Genomic DNA, 18,436 nt, shown 5'->3' on the forward strand with positions numbered 1-18,436 from the left:
ACTGAGTTGATAACATGACCAGCTGGGTGACAAAACAGGGTTGATCAACAGCTCCAGCCGGGCGGGAAAACCATTGGTTACCACACATATACCTCACGACAGTGTCAAGTTGACAAGGAGTGGTTGTCTTGCACACAACCCACTTCACCTACATCATAAAACATGATGATAGATCAGTTTATTTTAGGATATTAGTAAGATGTTTATCGGCTACGTTATCTACCAGCTTATTAGTCAGTCTATAGGTCGCTCACTGGCGGCAGATACTGGGTTCCTGACTGTACTGTTCCTGAACATTGGTCAACGCTTATCTAACCTGCAATAACTCAAACTTGTTATTGCCACAACAGTCCCTTGTAGATTATAAGACCTTACAATTCTTAGTAAAAAACTAACAGTAGCTCATTCAAACAATTGTTTGATTCTAGAAAGCGCAGCCATCATCTAATTCCGAATATTAGTGCATATATGACCTTAAATGTGTATAAAGGGAATATCTCACTTGTTGAATAGGAATATTGTACTGTATGTTGACTGTGTATGAAGAGAAAGTAAATTTGGAAAATCCGTTAGACTCATTTAATGCTGAAGTGATGGGTAATTTTACGACGTAATAATCCTCCAGTGCACCTCCAGTGTAATATATATATATATATATATATATATATATATCCAATTGATCTTTGATATCAGGTTTTAAGCTCTTGCACAGTAAATTGTACATTTCATATCCCCATATATTTCTGTCATCCCTAAATCACGTTTCTATGAAATGAAACTAACATTGTTATATCCTGGCCCAAGTCTGATGAAAGAAAATGTTATTTATGGCCACTACTGTCATGGGTGTTACAGCTGGGTATTTTTTCTGGCTCTAGTGTTGTTGTTTAGTCTCCGTAGCTAGAGTACTGTACCTTGTTTCCTTCTATGTATACCTTGTCTTGTGTTACTCACTTGGTCGGTGTGTGTGTATGTGTGCAATCTGCTGGAGGTTTTTTTTTTTTTTTTTGGTATTAGCCCACCCGGACACAGGTCACTGACCCACATCACGGCCTGGGGGGCGAAAATGTAATAATAATAGCAATAATAATAATAATAATAATAATAATTCAGATAAGTAAAATTTATAATAAAAAATACAAAAATAAAAATAAAATTATAATAATAATAATAATAATAATAATAATAATAATAATAATAATATGGAACCATAAAGAAATAAAAAAATATATCATTAGTGAGAAACAATATATGTATGTTGTGTTGTCAATAGTAAGAGAAACAATTGAGACCCTGCAATTGTGTGTAAATGAGGCAGAAAGTCAGTTGCTTCATTTATTCAAACATTACAATATGTGTTGAACATTTTATCTTGAATTACATATATTGCAGCGACTAGACTGTCTTTTCCGCCACTGAAGCACAACCAGGGAAGTCCCAGTTTACTTATTACAGAAAAAAAATATACTCTTCATTTGAACAGTCAATGTAACACAAGTAAATCCAGTGCTCAGAAAATATTTTAAGAACCAACAAGATTATTAATGTTGATGGAATAGTGTAATTACTAACCTAGTTAGGCGTTTAAAGACTTGGTGAAGTGCAGTAATAACATTATAACAACCTCCGTCATTGTGATTTCTAGAAGTTAAATAGCACCCAAATCAGTGGCATTACATAAGACAACAGCGATCACATAAAGTTATAACAAACATTATTAGAAAATGTAAAAACATAAGTCAACTATTTCACGTTCATTTTTTTCCTATTTATCGTTTTCCTACTTTTACATTTCCGTTGATACAGCATTATATCAGTACCTTAAATTTTGTTTTGGGTTATTTAAGAAAACATTTGCACTGGAAACCTTTAGAAATAACCAATCTATAATTGATCATGGTACAGTACATTGCTTAGATTTGTCTACTATTGAGCAACATTTTTATTGTGATTAGAGAAAGTTAATTAAAAATGGCTCAACTTTAATAGAGCATAATGTTGCTGGAGTTCTCATTTTGAGTCAGCGCTAGACCAACACTGGTGCATGTTCAGGTACTTAATGGTTTATAAGCACCAAGCGGCTAACGAGCCGATCAGTGGTAAAGAGGGTAAAAGTAAAAGTAAAAGTATCAGTGAGCAACAACGGGCTGACCCCATCAGCGTTGACAAATGGATTAAGGGATACATGAAGAGGTTTACTTGTGGTTATCCGCCTATTTTAACTAAAATTTATTAATTTGCGATAATTCAAATGGGTAGCTAAACAATTATTCAGTAAAATCGCATCCAAATTCACATAAATTAAGCAGGCGCGGTACAAAGGCAGGGTAAGTTAAGTATACAATGGTAAACAGTAAATTGATTAAATCAAAGATAACAAGAATACTGTTGAAGCTTTATTTCTATTACCGTCCATATAACTCATTCAGAATGATCACAAATTTGCAAGGATTCGCTGTTCTTTATTAAAAAAAAGCCGTAATTTTTACGCTGCAACATCTGTATTTCTTGGGGTAAAATAATAAAATTATCCGTAAATATTGTTATTGATAGTAATTTTCCGTAACGTCCTAATGTATTGAAATTTAATTTGGAATATAATTATAACGAGATTTCAGAAAAAAAAATATGCGAAGCTTCCTAAAGAGTGCTACGTATGAGGGTTTTGTGTAATTTATTAAAGCCAGAAAAGAACCATCCACTCATCTTAGAGGAGCAGCATAGTCATCGGATATCGTTATGATTTTCATAACCCTATTAGAAGACTTTTATTTTATTGTAGAATTTCTCTTGATATAAAATAATAAAACAAAAAATATTAAGTCTATTAATTTTAATGAAAATGTATTCTAGTGTTGGAAATAATTGTAAGAAAATGGACTAGAGTGCGCGTCGAGCTGTGTGGACGACTACTGGGCCTTGAGGAGGAGCAGGTCCAGTCAGCTGATGTGATGGTGGGTAGACGGGGTCCTCGGCAGAGCTACACCTACTAGCTTTCTAATTCTAAGTGTTTTTGTGGTGCTACATGATTCATTGAACCTTCAGTAAGCGTTTGAATATCTGAAGTGGGCAGTGAACGCCAATATGAGTGGGTTTGATGAGATTTTAGGCACTAAAATTGCGGTACGGAAGAGAACTTTAAGAAGCAGCACCATTGACAAGGACTTGACTATGGATGATGATGATGCCATGTTAGAAACCGACTTGTTTCCCGAGTTTAGTAAGTTATTAGACGACGATGTCCCGTGCGACGACGAGAGCGTGGGCTGCCCGCTTCCTGGCACTCCGGAAGATGATTCCTTCATCGACTCGAAGGAGGTAAGTGGATAATACAAGTGTTTGATTTGTGGTCCATGTGTCCGCAGTTGTCTGGTGACGCAATGTAAAACCAGGAAAGACCTTGGACCCCAGGCATGTGGACCAGCTGATCATGTGGAGCATATTTTACACTGCTGGCTGTGTACATCTCGCCCAAGTACATTGTTTACTTATATATCTATACTCTTCTCCTTACTCAATCAACATGAACTTGTATGGCAATTTTAGTCGATAAATATTAATGTATTTAGAACCCCTAGGTGAGTATATCTTACCAGCAGTGATAATATTGAGGTGGATGTGAAGAAACGAAGTAATATTTTGAGCCTTTGATTTATGGAACTTACTTACGTGACTGTACTGTACATTTGGTTTACAGATCTATTGTTGGAACTGTAAAGCATTGATCATCATTTTCCTACCCAGAAAAATGCCTTCGTTATGTGAGCTAGTAAGTAAGCAGGTCACTGGTTATCCGTGCTTGCGCCTACAATCTGAACAGCCATAAGAACATAAGAATGGAGGAAACTGCAGCGGGCCTATTGGCCCATACTGGGCAGTCCCGTTTACACCCAACCCCTATTGCTCATATAAGCATCCAACCTATGTTTGAAGCTATTCAGCGCATTCGAGTTAATGATGATATTTGGTAACTTGTTCCATTCATCCACTACTGTTTCCAAACCAGTGTTTACCTATTTCACGCCTAAATCTAAATTTGTCTAATTTAAAACCATTGTTACGAGTTCGCTCATGGTTGGATAGTTTGAGTACCTTTGTAATGTCCCCTTTGTTTAGCCCTGACTTCCACTTATACACCTCTATCAGGTCGCCCCTCGCTCTACGTCTTTCGAGGGAGTGCAAATTAAGATGCTTTAACCTGTCTCTATATTCAAGGTTCCTAATGCCCGGGATTAGTCTTGTCATTCTCCTCTGAATTCTTTCCAAGGATTCTATATCCATTCTGTAATACGGTGACCAGAACTGAACTGCGTAGTCCAGGTGTGGTCTCACAAGAGCAAGATACAGTTTTACGATGAATGTAGCAGGGATGATGAACCGGTCCGACTAATTACCCAAATGTAGCCGTAATGAAGTCAAATAATGGTCCTACATGAATAAATCGGGCTGTGAATCACTTCTCGATTATTATTTGGTGTCAGTCACAAAAAATTGGTAAACTTAATTTAATCTGAGTTGTGTTGTGTTAGGTTAGATTAGATTAGGTTAGGTACATGCACTTGATCTATTAACTCGGATTAAATTAAGTTTACCAATTTTTTGTGACTTCGTGACACCAAATACTAGTCGAGGTTAGGTTCGGTTCGGTACACACACTCGATCTATTAACTCAAATTAAATTACGTTTTCCATTTTTTTTTTACTTTGTGACACCAATTACTAGTCGAGAAGTGATTAGTAACCCGTTTTATTCATGTAGGACCATTATTTGACTTCATTTGTGATTTTCTTGCTGTAAAAAAAAATTATTTGTCTTTTATAATAAATGTCCAAGTTACTGAGAATATAGTATTACCGAAATTCCTAAAACCTGCAACCATAACATGGTTGGTGGTGGTCCTCATTTATAGTACTGTACTGTATATTATGCTGATCTAACCCTACAGTACCACCACCTGTGTAAATCATACACAACCATTACTCGTATAAATCTTAAACGACATAGAACTGTTTCAATCTTGCACCCATCACCACCTGTGTGGATCTTACACCACCAGTGCAAATATTACATAACCACCACATATATGAATCTTGCATCAAGGAAATGTGAATCATTGTGTGTGAGTGGTCGGAGTCACCTTGCTTATGATGATGATGATTATCGTCGTTTTAAGGCCATATTCCATGCTTGTCTGTGTTAGCTACAATTACCTGATGGCAGCTCTCCATGCTGCATGATTTCCTATAGTTTCTCTTGTCAGGTATTTAACTGTTAGTTTTTACAACCACTTACAACCCACTTGATATGAAATACGTTTTGATAGGACACAAATTGAACCATCCAAAATCTACTATTAAACTAACCAAAATATAACCTAAGAGCTGTAGACTAGGCTCGGTTGGTAGGTTTGTTGGTTGAATCTAACCAACCAACCTAACCATGTTTTTTAGAATTTTTCTCGTTAGGTTGTATTTGGTTGGTTTACTTTGTTTTTGTCATTAGGCCAGATGTGATGGTTATACAGGGTTGTCTTGCAGTCTGTAGGGACATCTTTGCTGCTTTTTCATATATTCACAGTGAATTTTCCAGGCTGCCCTTCTGGATTTGCATTCTCTGTGTTAAAGTGAATATTTTGGTAAAGATGCCATTAAAAGGCTCTCAATGCAAAGGTGGTGTTCGTTGTCTATTCCTTGCCTAAATCTTACACAGCAGCCTTAACACTGTATAGAAAAAATCACTACAGTACTGATGTTCTTTTAATGGACTACAGGTATTTGATGACAGTATGTGTACAGTATTTCATATTGGTATGTCTTCATGTGATGTGGTTATGTGTCAGTTTCTGGACAACAATTATAGCTATAGGTGGAAGGATGATGTTGCTGGGGCCAGATGTGACTACTGTAATTATCTTACTTCACCTTACCCAAGCAAACTTAAGTTGACCTCTCTAATCTAACCCAATTAACGTAAACTAACCCAATCTACTTTGAAGTAATGTACGTAATAGAAATTTTTTGCATAATACTATCTTATCCCCAAAACTACATCCATGCTAGGAGAAGCTCTATAGTGATGACCCTATTCTATGTCTGCCCATTTACAGTTTATTTCTATCTAAATGTCTCTTATCTGAAAACCTTTTACTATTGAAATGGGATGCTGTAATTCAAATGTGACCACAGTGTGCTAGAACAGATTCATTTGAGTGAAAGCCAGCTACCTCAAATTGCATCGTTCGTGGCAAGTGTTTGCCTCAACTCTTTGCCAATGGCTTGCTAAATAGGAGGGTGGAGGTTGATGGTCAAATAACCTTTTCCTCTTATTAATACAGTTTTGTTACTGTAGTTTTTCATCAGTTGCTAGTAGATTTACCATACTCATTGTGTACACACAGTAAAAAAAAAATGCATCGCGCAAGGGGGGGAGGGGGGTGTCTGCTGACTTCCGTAATGATCCACACATCACCTAGGTTGGTATGCGAGCCTGTATATACAGCAGGATATGTCTTTAGCAACAGGTATGTGAGGACATCCTTGGGCAATGACAGCAGGGCTACCACCATAATACAGGACCAACCCGCATATTCCACTATCCCTCGTCCTTAGTGTCATATTGTTTTGCACATAATCTGTGCGGTACTTTTTTACTGTGTGTACATCAATATTTATATTTGATATTTTTAATAATCTTACCAGGTAACTGCTATGTATTCTAGACTTTATTTTTTGCCATTGACTCCACTGTCAATGATTTGGACCACAATCCATAGCACTTCATTAACTACGTTGGGCTGATTTGCAGTTGGTCTTGTATTTCTTGTTTCATAACAAATAGGTTTGTTTTATTTTACAAGCAATCCACAGAAAAGACTTTGTTACATGAAACCAGATACCCCTTTGTAGGAACACAGGATTGTGCACATTAAATCATGCTAATTTTCAAAGCCTTAACAGATACAAGTTACTCTAGAAGTGCTCACTTTTCATACCAAGTTGAAGCAAACAAAAGTGTGTTGCAGGTAGTAGCTACAGTATTATGTATTTGTAACACTAGTATAGGGGGTCGCTGGGTTACAAACTGGTTCTATTCCTAAGGACGTTCTCAAGTTGGATTTGTATGAAAGTTGGAGCACATGCTATGTGCATATTGTACTTAAAGGAGCAGTGTTTAAAATCCCACTATATCATAGCTTAAGTCCTTGTATATATTTAAAATCACTTAATTTAAGACAAAAGCAGAAATAGAATTACAAAATACAGTAAATGAAAGTACAAATAAGTCATCAGGTAAATAAAATACTGTAAATTTCAAGTTTAACCTCGTTCGTATTGGCGGGCGGGCGTAAGTTGGACGTTTGTAAGTCGGGGACCCCCTGTAGATGAATTAGTCCTCCTACTTTCTGTTCTAGTGAATTCCCAGCTATCCTAATTTACAATGTCACATGGCGGGAAATGTTCACATTTCATAACAAATAAAGAAAACACTTCACACAATTATTTTGGGTGGCAGATCAAATGGAAGTCATGTACTGTATGGTACTTCTGCTAAGCATACCACCAACAGTCATAACCTACAGTAGTTAGTCTTCTTGGATGTCTTGGGCTCATGAGAAGTGATGGTGAGTGTGCATGCTGAGCTTGGAAGAGGCTGATACCCGGAGTTTTAATCACCCTTTTTCGTTGATGGGGAATGTCAATCGTGTTTGCAACCAGTTTTAAAAAAAATGAGTTGCGAAGGACACCGCATTACAGCGCTTGATAGGGAGGTGTGGTGGTAAAATTAACTTACAATTAGTTCATTTTACCACCACACCTCCCTATCAAGTACTGTACAGTACTGTAGTGCGGTGTCCTTCGTGACTTTTTTTTTTTTTAAACAATGGTTGTAGACACAATGACCCTCATCAACAGAAGAGGGTGATTTAATCTAAGGGCGTGAGACACGCGAGTGAATTTGTCTTTAATACAGTATTGTACAACTCTTAGAGAAAACGGTAATTATCTCCAATATAATACATTATTTCCGGAAGTGTAATACTGTACAGTATGTGATTGATATGCTGTGGTTGTATATGTTTTACTAATCACAACTCATTGTCAATTACCCAGGAAGAGGAGTTAAGGCACAGAGTTGTTAACCGGGAAAGTCACGATGATGACCTGGTGCTCAGTTCCATGGCCCAGAGTGCCTTTGAGACGGCCGAGGAGTTGGTCCACAAGGTGTGGGAGGAGGTAGCCAGCTGGAAGACTCAACCTTTCTCAAAATTACCCAAGTGGCTCCAAGACAACGACTATTTACATCACTGGCACAGGTTAGGATTCTTTATGGTTTGCTTCTGTTAGGCTTTTTCATCAATTTTGAAAATGCCGTAAGACTTACTTTAAGGTCTAAGAGTTAGATGATGTTTACTATTTTTTTAGCTGTGGGTCTGCCATTTGGTCACTACACATGTTTTGTTTCAACATAATGACTACAGGTAAGACCTACTGTACAGGAGTTAAATGATAGATTACCATTAGGATGTGTAACTTACAACATGTCAATTCATAAACATATTTGATTTACCGTATTGTTTAGCCAATTAACAACTTAATGGTCAATTGCGCAGTTGGTTTATTCTTTGTTACTCTATGGCCTTCATTTGCAAGGTATATTGTTGTGTATATAGTAGACCTTCAATTTAGTGTAGTTCAATATATGTACTGTACTACACTTGATATAGCGTGAGATCCTAAATTACTCCCATTTTCATTATTGCTTGGCCAAATTCGATATTGTGTAGTGCAAGTCCAGAAAAATTAAATTACACTAAATGGATCACTGTATTCATCACTTGATAAGTGTTTACAGTGTACAATACATGTACAGTACTGTGTGTTTTTTATTGTGACGGAATATTTTGTTTTACCCTACACTTAGAGGAAAAAGAAGTTGTAGTTGCATTTAACAATCAAGAAAATGCAGGCTATTACTTTTGATGAGAAAATCAAAATCTGTCAAATTCCTCTGAGAGCAGTGCTTGTGCCTCCAAGCAATAATTTGACTTCTCAGTCCAGTATGCACTGGGATATGATAATTTAAGGCAAGAATTTGAGATATTATCACAGTATTCTTACTGTAAAGCTGACAGGAAGCATTCAAGAGGCAGGATTAGGATGGGTTGGTAAGAAATCTTAAAATTAATGGAAAATTTTTCTGGAATCTATTTGTCACACTGTTAGGGTACTGAGCAGTTATGTAGTTACGGTTACATTTCTATGGGTTATTTTTGTCAACCTTTGCTTATACTGTACAGTACTGTATACGGGCCCTAGAATTTTCTTGTTTATATGCTGTTAGATGTTATAGGTTTTACCCATACTGTACAGTACAGTAGTATATGGAAATGTTACACTTCCTCCTCTCCCCAACAGGCCACCACTTCCATCATTTGCTGCGTGTTTTAAGTCCATATTCCGAATTCACACAGAGACCGGGAACATCTGGACACATCTTTTAGGTAAACACTGTTGCCATACCGTTTTCATTATTATAAATGCATAATTTTTTAGCAATTACAGTTGTTCACTGAGAGGGGAAGGATATATACAGTAATTGATGTATAATTTTTAATTTTTTTTTACTTTCTTTGACTGTGAGCTGGTCTTTCATAAACCTTTGAGGACAGTGTTTGAACTCCTGAGGATATTAGCTGAAACCACCATACTTGGAGGTTTGTACAGTAACTTAAACCATCATGTTCAATGGGTTATACAGTAGCTTAAAACCCCTGTCCCCAAAGGTTCATATACTGTACTGTATATCTTAAAGCATCAGTATCATTTCTTCCATCCTGGTAGTGGTTCAGTACTGGTTTAAACCACCTGACATAATAAACCCTGATTGCCCAAACATTCCTTTCATGGTCCAGTGATAATCTTTTGTTGACTCGGTAACAGGTACAATATGGCTATTATCTTCTCTACCATGTCAACCAGCACTCTGTATTGTATTTGTTGGAGAACACGCCACTCATAACTGATGTGCTGTCCTGTGCCCTTGGATTTTTTTATCTCGGTGGGTCAGTAATAGAAGCCTATAGAGAAACAAGGGGGTGGTATTAATCAGTGAAATTCTCCAGCCTCAAAACTATGAAACTTGAGTTCATACCCACAGACATGCAGGTTTTTTGGGGTATGTTTGTGTGAGAAACTTTTTTTTTTTTACGGGGATCAGCCCACTCGGACACAGGTCACTGACCCACATGGGTTCCAGGGGGGCGAAAATGTAATAATAATTCATAGTAAATAAAAATTATAATACAAAATTGAAAATAAAAATAATATAATAATGATGATAATACAGTACAGTAATAAAAACATCACTGTTATAATAATAATGATAATAATAATAAAGAACCATAAAGAAAAAAGTCAAAAGTGAGAAATAATATACTGTATGTATGTTGTGTTGTCAAAATTAAGAGAAACAATTGAGACCCTGCAATTGTGTGTAAATGAGGTAGAAAGTCAGATCAGCAACCTGGGACTTGGTCAAAATTTTTGTGATGCCATATGGCAGCAGGGTCTACCATTAGACAACACATGCTTCCAATATCTTCCCGAGCTGTAGTACCTCCCCGTTTGATAGCTGCCTTCTACTTTTTAAAAGACTTAACTGATTTGTGTTGGTGATGCATTGTGAGCCCAGGCCTTGTGTAGGAATAGTTTTTAAGGTCCTCAACTAAGCTAAACCTTCTTTTAGCTGTTCAATTGAAAGACGTTCTTGTTGGCTTTTGGGAGTTGGGTGTCCATGTGCCTTTCCTTTGTGTGTGTGTCCTATGTTTTATTGCTCGCACCAAGAAGGGCAAGAGCCATTATTATACTGTGAGCATGTGAGGTAATGAGCAGCAAGCATATCCAAGTAATCCATGATTCATATTGTACTCCTGAGGTCCATTTTTATTATTATTATGATGATTGGCCTGTCTTAAGCATTGGGTTTTGGGAGTGTATGTTGAGTGATAGCTTCCCATATACCCACCTACTGAAGGCCTGCATGTAGGCACTGACCGAGTGTGATAGGATGTAATGTGTATGGAAGCTGCACCTTACAGACCATTGGAAGATCCTTGGTGGTAAATAATATCATTTGAGAGTTTTGGAAAACGGAGTTGAATGACAGTAAGTGGTTCTTGGGACCAATTGTGTCCTGGCAGCATTCCCCCGTGTCTCATCTTGAGTTCCATTATTGTCTTGGCCATCACAGCACTTGCTGACCTTTACTGCTGCCAGTAGTTTGTATACTGTGACTACCTGACTACCACCACTACTATTATTAAATAACCAATAAATTCATTAAATTTAAATCATTATGACTAGTGATATTTGATAGCTGCCATCATTATTAAACAAGTGGTGACCACCATCACCCCTGTTATTAGATAACCACTATACTGTATCAGTGTTGTAACTAGTGACATTATGATAACTGACATCATTAGTATAAAAACTGCTGCTACCATTATTTTGGCTACTGCCACTACTATCATAATAACCACTTATGCAGTTGTTACAACTACCATTACTAATGTGTGTTGGCAGACAACAGTTAATGAATATTTTGTTATTATACAGTGCTGTACTTATCAGAATCTCTTTCCACTCTCTCTTTCCTTACCACTACCATCACCACTAAAATGGCTCCTATCATCAACTATACTGCACCACTGTCAGGATAATAGCCATACTACCCACCATCACTGATGTCTTCTGTACTTTATAGTATCTTAGACCTATTACAGTAATGAACTATTAATGTATTGCAGGGATCTTGAGCCTGCCATGCCATTATCCCTAAAATGATGGGTTAAATGCTTGGCTTTTGTTGATATTTCCTTGATTGCATATTTGTATCCACATTTAATGCACATGTAATGTGAAAGCTACATACAGTATGTCTGGATTAGTTGATTTTTTTTATTTTATCAGAATCTTCCCAGACATTTCCGTTATTTAGATTGTCAAATGTATGCACACCTTTACAGAACTGTAATACTTGCTAAGAGAATAAAAACTGTGCAATGAAGTTGTTATTAATGTTTCAGGATGCATATCGTTCATCGGGGTGATGGTGTATTTCTTAACGGGGTCATCTCTAGGCCAACATTGGGTACACCTCGATTTGAAGGAGAAGTTGGTGTTCACAGCATTCTTCATTGGGGCTATCTTCTGCCTTGGCCTCTCCTTCATGTTTCACACGGTCTCCTGCCACTCGGAGTTTGTGGGCAAACTCTTCAGCAAGTGAGTACTCTAGCCCCTGTTATTTTATTCTATACAGTATGAGAGGTATGATTACTGTCAACACTTTATTTTTGTGTGTTTGTTGTTGGTTTTTGTTTTGCATAAGGGTGGATATGTACTGTTAGTTTCTGTGTGTTTGAGGTATCATATGTACAGTAGCTTAAAAAAAAAGTATCTGACAAGGTGGATCCGATGACTTCCAAAATTATACGTACAACTCTTGATGCCTCGGGAGGTTTGGTATGCGCGTCTTCACCCACTGCCATTCAGTATCCAACACAGTGGGTGAGTTGACATATAGGAATAAAATAAATGGTTAAATGATTACTATCACACAGTATAAGGAGACAACTCGCATATCCCAATACCTATTGTCTGTGGTCTCATATTGTTTCACACAGTATGCACAGATACTTTTTTTAGCTACTGTCCTTGCTATTGTGTGTAGATATATTGCCATTGGTTGTAAGGAAGTAGAGTTAACACTACAGTATGCATCACTCATAAATGTGTGTGGGAAATATAGTTGTATGAACTTGTGCCAGAGAAGGCTATGGTTTGTTTTGGTTATACTCCATTATTTTTTAGATGTAATTATAGGTATTGAGGCTTTAAACACCTTGAATGACATTGATGTTACACTACATACACTAATACTGTTAGTGTCTTGTGATTAACTACATTAATCCCAATAAGATTAAATTTTTATCCTCTTCTGATTGCATTTTCGTTTTGTACTTATGACAACCTCTAAACGTTTGTGTCATCCTGTTCTGATTATACTTATCCTATTATGATTACTTTTATCTTATTTACAGCGTTGTTCAATTATGATTTATTTTATCCTGCTCGAGTTTCATGGTCATAGTGCTCTTATCATGCCCTGCTGTGATGAGGCTATCATACTAGTTGATGTGTGTGAAGTGAATAGAATAATGATTTATAAAGAGGAACGATATCTTGGATGTGATATTATTATCATCATCATATTAAATGTATAGCCTTTTGACTACATGAATTGTAAAGCAGCAAGCAGCTCGGGTTGGATAAATAATACCAAGGTGCTCACACAAATTTAGGAATTGTTTTTAATGTAGGCTAATTTTTTTACTCTCCCAATTGAAAGTTTGGAGAGATATAGTAGTGGTGATGTCTTCTCTTTGTCGAGTTGGTGGATTGATTTTAGTTCTGGTGTGAAAGTGTATTGTATCTAGTTTATAATTGACATTGAAGACATGTTGCTAGCTATTGAGTGACTCCATTTTTTATTCATAGTCCTTTTACCTCATGTTGTTTATATATGTATTGTACAGTCATGCTTTATTGGGAAAATATATGACAACAGTACAGTAGATTATCAAATGTTTCACCACACATTGATTCTATGTGAACATGAAGCCATCACTAGAACCATTGAAGAATTAAAGCAAAACATCACATCTGAGTGTGTTAACTTTACCAAAAACTTGATAGTGTGAGTTAAGGCATCAGGTCTACATAGAATCAACTTGTATTTTGGAGTAGATGGTGAAACAATTGATAATTTTCTGTGGTTATATGTGACTTATGACATTATATTATTTCTTTACTTTTCATCATTATTACTTAGTGTATAAAGTTTTTGGTATATTATAATAGCTTATGTTTTCCTGCTGATTGTTTGTGAAAGTGCCACTACTAATACCTTGTTTTCTACAATACCTTCCAGACTCGACTATTGTGGGATTGCATTATTAATAATGGGTTCGTTCGTGCCCTGGTTATATTATGGGTTTTACTGTGACTTCCAGCCTAAGATCATCTACTTAACAGCTGTTGTACTGCTGGGCATCACTACCATTGTTGTCTCACTCTGGGAGAAATTTAGTACCCCAAAGTTCAGGCCTCTACGTGCAGGTTAGTGATGTCATGTTATATGTCCACACGTGGTCATCTCATGGTAGAGTAATGTGTTAATTAGACAGTATATTAACTCCTGGTTTTTACACTTTAACTTTGGCTTAACAGTCATACCCTTGTACTGTAAAGGGAGGCATTTTATTTTTAAGTAGCCATTGTTGCCAGTGTTTTATTTGTATGATGTTCATGATGACTACTGCTTGTTTTTTACTCTTTCCAACCTAATGTTGTTAAACATGCTTATCAATGCATATTACTATCTTCACAAAGGATTATTAAATGGGTTCCTGATCACCACTATAATCTGCTTACGAAAGAAAAGTGACTAAATGGGATGAGATACTGTAGAATTTACTAAATAAAGCAAGTGAGTTGTGATGCTTTATGTATGATAAAACCAGGCCTTTATTTTTTATTTTTTTGGTTAACCAGACAGACCAACATTTAAAAACAAATCAACAATAACAAGTGGCTCGGGATTGGAAAGATAATTTTTTGAATTAATAGAAATCCAAGACTTCTGTCAAATGACAGTAATGGCCAATCATACCTTACAAGCACTCTGAGCCTACCCACCTACATGCCCAGCACGTGTCATCACATGATGCAATTGCTTGAAAATTTATTCAAATGCTTGGAATGAAGTGTTTTTTCTTGGAATGCTAAAATTTTATTTTCCTGGTAATAAAAAGTTCCTGGGATTGAACCTTGCTGAAAAACCAGCAGTGTTTTCCTTGAGAACATTGCTGATCAACTTAGCTGTAATTAATGTGCTGGTCTGAAGGCTGCTGGCTGCAGTAGTCTGGTTAATAAAGTTATTGTCCACGAAATTTTGTTACAGACTTAGGAATACCCGGTATAGAGAATGTGTTCTTGATGGTGTTTATGCACAATTGTTCTGTTAATAGTTGTAAGTGCATACAAATAATTGCCATGACTCCTATTTTGCAAAACAGAAATTTCCTCATCTTTTTAAAATATTGTAGGTGTGTTCCTGACTTTTGGACTGTCCGGGATCATACCAGCTGTGCACTACACGCTCATGGAAGGCTTTGATTACGCCATCACACGTGCCTCTCTGGGTTGGTTGATCCTCATGGGGGCGCTCTACGTGGTTGGTGCATTATTGTATGCAGTACGGGTCCCGGAGAGATTTTTCCCCGGCAAATGTGATCTCTGGGTAAGTGTTACAGTAGTGCCAGAATGATTTTATTCTTTTTTGTGGATGGAATTGTTCAGGAAGGTTGCTTAGTTCTCCTGTCATATACTGATACTGTATCCTGATTTATTTTCTTTGCAGTGCGAGTGATTCTGTTGTTTGGTTGCTTATATTGCATATTTTTTTGCCATTACTTTTGTTCACATTATCATCTGCCTCTTAACACTAGTAGTTCCTGACACTTTCTCTAATATTTGTAACGTTTGTGTTGATCTCACACTAGAAACATGTCATATGCAATTAGCAACTGACTTGTCTTAATTTACATCCCATCATTCTTGTTGTTCACCTCCACTGCCCCATCATTGAATCTATTGACAAACCAAATTCAGATTTGTCCCATGCAGTGCAGGGGCTAGTTTTGGGCACCCACTTGCATTCTGTGTAAGACGAAGTGCTGAAGCATTGCGGTGCCCAACAGGGAAGCTTGCAGAGATCATGCTTGCCTTCTTAGAGGGGTGGGTGAGAGCACCTGAGGGACCATTGCTTTCGTTAGGAAGTTACATGGAGTGGAGTAAGAATAAGTGTATTTAAGGAGGATGCCCTTTACCGTTCATGTTTGACAAAGCTGGGTAGGTCTTTGGGTAATATTTTTGCCTTCATATAGTTACTTAACATATGTTCCACTTTTTTTAAGGTTAATTGTATATGCAACTTTCTGGAGAACTTCAGTCAACTTTATGCCCTTTTTGTTACTTTTTACCCCATACTGACTGGGATTAGAGAAGGTATGCAACAAGTAATGGGGAGTCCTGAACCTAATTCTTCTTCGTGGCTATTTTGATATAATCGTTGTGATTACTATTTGACTGTGTTGTGTTTACTATGCATGCATTATCAGAAAGTAGGGGAGTGAATTAGCTGGCTATTTGGGGGTTATATTATGAAAGGGAACACCAAAGTAGAAAAATCTAGTAAAGTGGCTAGAAAGATTGAATGACATTAGAGTCTCTCCTCTTCTTGATTATGGCTACCCTACACCTTAGTAAAAGAAGCCATGCCGGAGCGATAAAAGTATACAAGTTTAAATGATCTGTGATGGTAATGAAATAGCAATCAAGGTACAGTCTCGCCCAAAAGTTTAACTCCCAGCCAGCTATTGCTGCACTGCCTGCTTCAGATGTTTGAAACTGTCTCTGTACCAACCAGAACATGAAACCGATATGAATAAATCTAAAGGTTTGAAGTAACAGACTCAAGTTCATAAATCTGAAACAGGCAGTGGAGCAATAGTTGGCTGGGAGAGTTAACGAACTTTTGAGTGAGACTGTACCATCCTCATGTGTAAAGATTGGTCGGCAAGGCCTACCATGGACACTTTTTTTTTTTGGATTGACTCAACAACTTTTCCACTTTTTATTTTCTAAGGCAATTATTATAATATATCCCAAAGAGTCGAAAGAATGTAAAAATTATTCATTTCAGTTCCAAAGTCACCAGATCTTCCACATCTTGGTGATAGCTGCAGCCTTCGTCCACTACCATGGGATTTCTGAGATGGCCATGTACCGTCTCACCCATGGAGATTGTTCTGTGGAAGACCTGGCAGCGATGGAAAATCAGGATCTCCTTTAAACTTTGTAATATGACGTTAGATATGAGTGTGGTCTAGTTTGTTGTGTGCTTTGTAGGCAGTTGCTGGAATCAGGTGTGAAGTGCTTGGTGGCATGCCAGTGGTGACCTTGCCCCTGGTGTATGGACAGACCACTAGTGGACAGAAGGTGTCGCGTTCTGTGTAAATTAGACTCGTCGAGAAGTTGACACGCCTGAGAGATAATCACTTGAATCATTTCATTAGCTTATAGTTTGTGAAGAAATATTTGTTTCCCGAATTAATGGAAGTCTTAATACTGATTGTGCAGATACTGTAGTGTACTGTAAAGTGATCATGTAGATTGTGTTGAAACAGTCACGTGGTTAAATAGCATTTTGCGAGTTCTTTGGTGGGGAAAAGTTGGTTAATTCTGTTATTTCTTCCAGTCATGCCAGATTTAACTTCAGCTTTTCCATGTGATATTTGACAGTTTTGATGTAATGCGTTATTTAAAACTCCAAATGCTATGATTTGATTTAAATAAATTCTCTCTGGAATACAGTATTTCAATATTATTACTTTGATACATACCATAATGGTTCCTCTTATTGCTGTATTGGGCTACCACACTACAAAAATTAATAAACTTGTATATAGGTATGTTTTTAAGTAACAGACGTTGACATTATTCATAACTGTCCTGACTTAGTGGTAATTGTCTTCATTGTGAAGTCATGAATGATGTGAATGCTAAACCAATACTTTAATCAGTAAAACAGTGTAGTAATAATGTCAGTTGGATGAATGCTCGTGTTAATCTGCATATTTATTAGATGATTTTGTTTTTGGCACCAGCAATGCCCTTCTACCATCTCCAGTGACCTCCTCTGCCATACACAACATTAATCAAGCGGTGTTTTAGCTCAATTGATCATCCTTTAAACTCCCAGTCCAAGAGGTATGGATGGGGATTTTAGTCTGGTGTGCCCCGAGACAATTACTCAAAATGTCAGCACCCCAGTCTAAACTGTGTATTCTCCCATGGGAGTTGCCACCCCAACTAATAATGAATGAGAAACAGCTTTATGGATGCTAGCTTTGTTTACAACCTTAGCTATCGACTTGGCATTTGTCTGAGCCACATCTAGCAGAACTTGGCCTGATGCTGCCATGTCAAGTGAATTTTTTGGGCCATACCCATTTTCTCTGAGCCATCACACTAACTCTTGATTATGATACCAGACTGCCCTTAAGCATATGTTTGTAGCCAAACTATCACCTACACTCTCCTATCCTTAATTATACTGGACAAGTAACAAAATGTTCTACTTGGGTATGCTATAGCCACATCAATAAGTAATGACTGCGAGTGTCATTTAAGGCTTAATAAGTTTTTGGTGTTTCATGGATTTTATTGTTTGCTTAATGTTTATACTGTACAATGGAGATTGAGCTCCTTATGGCTATAGGAGTGATCAAATAATGTGATATCGTGACAA

The 18,436-nt window shown here is 37.1% G+C and overlaps 1 protein-coding gene across 2 annotated transcripts in view; it reads left to right on the top strand.

The window, feature by feature from the left end:
* The first annotated feature begins 2,814 nt into the window (after window positions 1–2,814).
* The window catches only part of LOC121866391 (adiponectin receptor protein-like), an 18,098-nt gene continuing 2,476 nt past the window's right edge, over window positions 2,815–18,436 (top strand). Inside the window, exons 1-7 of one of the 2 annotated variants that reach the window (XM_042366041.1) lie at window positions 2,815–2,954; window positions 8,113–8,315; window positions 9,418–9,503; window positions 12,090–12,285; window positions 13,994–14,181; window positions 15,171–15,364; window positions 16,829–18,436. The exon at window positions 16,829–18,436 is cut by the window's right edge and continues 2,476 nt beyond it. In XM_042366041.1, the coding sequence (XP_042221975.1) occupies window positions 2,952–2,954; window positions 8,113–8,315; window positions 9,418–9,503; window positions 12,090–12,285; window positions 13,994–14,181; window positions 15,171–15,364; window positions 16,829–16,978 (1,020 nt within the window). In that variant the 5' untranslated portion in view covers window positions 2,815–2,951 and the 3' untranslated portion in view covers window positions 16,979–18,436. Of the gene's footprint in view, window positions 3,319–8,112; window positions 8,316–9,417; window positions 9,504–12,089; window positions 12,286–13,993; window positions 14,182–15,170; window positions 15,365–16,828 lie in introns of both variants that reach the window. The other variant, XM_042366040.1, reaches the window with a different exon arrangement.

Source organism: Homarus americanus, unplaced genomic scaffold (assembly GCF_018991925.1).
Source record: "Homarus americanus isolate GMGI-L3 unplaced genomic scaffold, GMGI_Hamer_2.0 scaffold16430, whole genome shotgun sequence".
Taxonomy (NCBI): Eukaryota; Metazoa; Arthropoda; class Malacostraca; order Decapoda; family Nephropidae; genus Homarus; species Homarus americanus.